This window comes from Helianthus annuus, chromosome 15 (genome assembly GCF_002127325.2).
Source record: "Helianthus annuus cultivar XRQ/B chromosome 15, HanXRQr2.0-SUNRISE, whole genome shotgun sequence".
NCBI lineage: Eukaryota > Viridiplantae > Streptophyta > Magnoliopsida > Asterales > Asteraceae > Helianthus > Helianthus annuus.
Genome location: NC_035447.2, coordinates 98,579,678 through 98,584,707, shown reverse-complemented (window position 1 = coordinate 98,584,707; position 5,030 = coordinate 98,579,678). Strand labels below are relative to the sequence as shown.

Sequence of the window (5,030 nt, the reverse complement as noted above, 5' to 3'; positions counted from 1 at the left end):
TTTTTTAGGAGTGAGTGAGTGATAATCGATTTGTTTTTCAAGTAACGTACCGTACCATCTCCAACGGTCATATTTTATTTTGACTTTTGATATGAATTTTTTCTTTAGGAAAATGTTTTATATTTACATAATATAAAGGCTCCTAATAAATGCACATGGAATCATCTTATTCTAACATGGTTGATACGGGCCGTATAGAATAAAATGAACCGACAAAGGCCTTTGTCGGTTCATTTTATTCTATACGGGCCGTATAACCTTATACGGTCCGTATCAACCATGTTAGAATAAGATTATAGTGTGGCCGTATATATATTATACGACGATGTTATATGGGTCGTATATACTTATACGGCCCGTATACAATGAATTTCGTTTATTTTATTGTTTTATTACTATTTGACGCGACGTATTATTCCTCGATTCACGTGCGAGTAGACATAAGATTCTCTGATTCGATGTTATATTCCTTGATTCTCGTGCGAGTTATGTGATTAGACGTTAGATTCCTCGATATTCGTGCGAGTTATTTGATTCGACGTTAGATTCCTCGATTCGCGTGTTAATCATTTGAAACGATGTAGTATTCCGTAAAATTCTCTATATAAACGACACTAATTTCATTCATTTTCATTCAACTTCTATTCGTTTCTTCTATTTTTCTCTGTATTCAAATTATTTACGCTATAATGTCGGGTTGGCGTGACTTTTTAAATATGTTTGATAACGAGGCGAATCAGGGGAGTTATGATAACAATCAAGATAACAAAGCGGGCGTGTTTGATCTGAATGCTCCGTTCGATCCCAGTCTTGCGTCTGATGCAGGTCAGGATACTTGGGGTTTGGATGCCTTTCAGCCTAATTATGTTGGTTATTATCCATCGCAACACCCGGTTAATTTTGAAGCCCCTCCTGTTAGTGTTGGACCGCCGACTGATAGTTCTCATTCTCCTCCCATAAGTGGTGGACCGCCCGAGGGTCCAAATGCTGGCCAGGAACCTAGTGAGTTTCAAAACAAGCAGGTAAACATTTAATTATACGTTTATTTGTTGTACGTTAACTATTTTAGTGTTTTTACGTTTGATGTTGTTTTTATTAAAATCTTAGATTAGGGTTGCTCAACGAGTCGTGTTCGCGGGTTGGTGGGTTCAACCTGACCTGAACCTGAAAATTTTACACAAACCCGAACCCGACCCGAACCCGAAAATCATATCATACATAAGAACCCGAACACGACCCGAAGTTTCATGGGTTGACCCGAACACGACCCATTCAACCCGAATTTTTTTTATTTAATTTTCTAAAATTAATATATTAAAGTTAAAATTTACTTAAAAAACACAAATATATATATATATATATATAATATCATATTTAAATTATAAAATCTATGTTAATTTCTCTTTTTAAGTTATAATCATGGCATAAAAATACACACCCCATTTAATTTATGACGTAAAATATATTGTAAAAAAATATAATATAGTATAAATGTGTAACGGGTCAACTCGCCAACCCGACCATGTTGACCCGAACCCGACCCGTTTACCCAAACGGGTTCGCAGGTTCAACCTGAAACTGACCCGAACCCGTTTATAATAAAACTAAACCGATGGATTAATCATTTGAGTTAATCATTAATTGACACATATAAGTGTTTTCGTTAGAAATTCGCTAGCATGGATGAATTGGTAGAGTGGTGTAGAGACGTCGGATGCGAAAATGGCTACGCCCTCGTTACCAAATGCACCATCTATGATAAACCCCCAAGTGGTCAGCCGTTAAAAATTTGGCTTACGTTCGATTGTGCCGGCGAGTACAAATCAACAGCCACGGTCAGACGCAGCGGGACCAGGAAAACCGGTTGCAAGTTCCAACTGATCGGGACATACAGAAAGAGGTTAGGTTATTGGGATCTAAGGGTTGAGGAAGCTAAACATAACCACAAACCATTTATGTATCCAGAGGGTCATCCGTCCCTAATGAGGCTGACTCCATCGGAAGAGAGGACGGTGGAGTAAATGACGCATCAGAACATAAAACCACGAGACATTCTTGCTGCCATTAAAGAAGAGAACCCCCATAATGTCTCAACAAGAAACGCCATATACAACGCTCGGGCCAAATTGGGTCGAATGGAACAAGTCGGCGAGACTCCAATGCAGATACTTTTCGACCGGTTGGAGAAGGTTGGGTTTGTTTTTTACCATTGAAACATCTCAAAACGGCGAACGGGTTGAAGATGTTTTCTTCATCCACCTGGAGTCGAACATGTTGTGGAGTCCAGATTATCGGTGTTACATCCACATTGATGTCGTTTTGCATTGCTCATGCGTTCGTAAGCAACGAGAAACAGGAAAACTTCACATGGGTTCTACAGAGGTTGAAACACTCATTAGACAGTGTTATGGAACCCCGTGTAATAGTAACGGATAGAGATCGCGCCCTAATGAACGCATGTGCAACCGTGTTTCCCAGGGCTAGACATTCATTGTGTAGGTGGCACATGTGTAGGATCGTTTGCTGACCGAATGAGGCTATCAGAGGAGTTTTTGTCAGTTACAGGTGCGGAAAACAAGTAACTGATGTAGAAACAGCTAGCAATTCACTTAAATCGCACTTTTGATTGATATAACAGCTTGTACAACCAAATGGAAAACCAGCAGCACCTCGGTATCCGTAAACAAGAACTGACCCTCTGATTTCGCTCATAAAGACTATATATACTAGTCTTAATTCCGCTCCGGAGGACACAATGACAGTTGGAGCGGAATCAGCACCATTGTGATTCCGCTCGAAACCGTTTCGGGCGGAATTAACATTTTGAGGCTTGGAGCGAAATCAGCTTCTTACTCATATAAACCTTCCTATTTTCTCGACCCTGAACTATACAAACTAATCTAAGACTCGATACAAGACGAAGTCGACAGATGCATGCACTAACAACATACAACAAAACATCTTCAAACATTGCAGGCAAAGCTTTAAAACAAAAGAAAGCTGGGAAAGGTTTCTTTACAAGTGGCGCAAGCTAATTAACTCAAAGACCGATCTTGACTATAACTACTGGTACGAGCGAATACGATCAAAGTTGCCAAGCAAAAAAACTGACGGTAAGTTTTATATTATTTTTGTTTAATAATCGTATTTATTTGACTTGTCTTAACTGCACTTGACTTTGATTACAGAGATTATGGACTATTTGGATTCAATCTGGTTACAACCATATAGAGACCGGTTTGTTTCATTCTGGAGCGACCAACATCTGAACTTCGGTCAACATACAACGAACAGGGCAGAGGGTCAACATGCCCTTTTGAAGCAGTACCTAGGCGACTCTAATTACACCCTGGATAAAGTGGTACCACTTATTGATAAGCTCATAAGAAACCAGGTGACAGAAATCAAAGGCAGCATTGAAACAAGCATGAGCCGAACATTGGATCCACATAACAAACCAATATTTAATCTCCTACGAAAGAAGGTTTCACATGCCTGCCTAGACTTGATATCCGCCGAAGTAAATGAAATAGAAAACTTAAAGTTATCTAACGGTACATGCGCGTGCCGTTTGTATACAAGCTACGGGTTACCGAGCGCGTGTCGGTTGGAACCATATACAACGAATGGTAATACATTATTCGACCAACCACATTTTATAATCATAGCATTTCATCACGCAAAATCTTATTCACGTTTTATGTTGTTTGTTGATATGTTTCTTAGGTCAAATGATCCCGTTGGAGTTGATAGACCCTTTTTGGAGAAAGTTAAATTTGGACTCCATACTGAAACTGAGCGAGGTGGACTGTTTCGACTTAGACGACGAACTTGCGTTTCTCAAACAACATTTAATTGCCCAGCCGAGAGAAGTCAAGAAAAACTTGCTTCAAAAGATGAAGGAGTTGGTACAACTCAAGAAGACGAAGCTCCAACAACCAGTTATGCAAAAAAACACACGGGGTCGTCCAACTTTAAAAGCTCAGCAACAAAGGAAGGATGATTCGTTTATGGAGCCTTCAAGACACAACTTTTTTACAACGCAGGACGAGTATAGTGATTCACCCGTTGGGTTTGGCACACAAGAGACAATCATCGAACCTACCAGGCACAGCTCGTTTGTCGAGTCACGAAGTTATTGTGCTGAAACACCTATGTTATTCGGCGAGATTGCGAAAGGCGCTAAGAATTCGAAAATGCAAAAGAAGGTCGCAAAATCAAAGGAAGAGCAACCACACTTACCTTTGCTGCCTGTCGCACAAGTTAATATGTTCATGCACTTCAAAAAGTTCATTCCACCTTGCTTCTATCCACACCCCAGTCACATACAAAATGTGCAGGGTGATGATAATTGTGGGTTTCGATCTATAGCGGTCGCCTTATCGCTTAAAGAGTGGGACTGGCCGTTAATACGGGAGGAGCTTCATGCTGGGTGCAACCGGTTCCACGAATTATGGAAAACGATAAATGAACCTGAGTATCAAAATGTTATGGAGTCATTAGTTTAGTCTGGTATAGACGCAACACCTGGACATAAGTGGCTACAAATGCTTTTCACGGGGCTTCTGATAGCAAACCGGTGGAATGTCGTTTGTCTCTTATTAAGTGACACTGGTTGTGTGACAACCCGAACTTTTAAGGTTAGTGTCGTTTCATTGCCCGTGATCTTAACTTCTCATTATTGCTCTCCAACGCTTCATCCTACGTTAAATTTGCTAAACGTTATTTTCTAAACGTTTCACCCTATGTTAAACTTATTAAACGTAAATGTAATTGGTTATGATCATTGTGTGTGTTTGGGCATGGGCCGCACATATCTTTGGGTCGTAAGCACTTTTAAAACCATCTCGGCCCACACTGTCAGGCCCGAACCACTTGAACCCAATTCTTAACCCAACATCTTTATGGACTTTGCACATTTATAGAACTAGATTACTGAATTGGTTAAGGGGGTGGTTATAGTCCAACATTAAGGGTATTAGATCTTGGCCCACATACACATAATAAGCCAGCCCACAGTCCACACGCAT

The 5,030-nt window shown here is 40.2% G+C and overlaps 1 protein-coding gene across 1 annotated transcript; it reads left to right on the top strand.

Moving 5' to 3' along the window:
- Nucleotides 1-2,021: 2,021 nt before the first annotated feature.
- Nucleotides 2,022-4,508, top strand: LOC110913941. Its single transcript, XM_022158756.1, has 4 exons — nt 2,022-2,194; nt 2,977-3,113; nt 3,189-3,629; nt 3,727-4,508. The coding sequence occupies exons 1-4, from the start codon at nt 2,022-2,024 to the stop codon at nt 4,506-4,508; spliced, it is 1,533 nt and encodes a 510-aa protein (XP_022014448.1).
- The last annotated feature ends 522 nt before the right edge of the window (nt 4,509-5,030 follow it).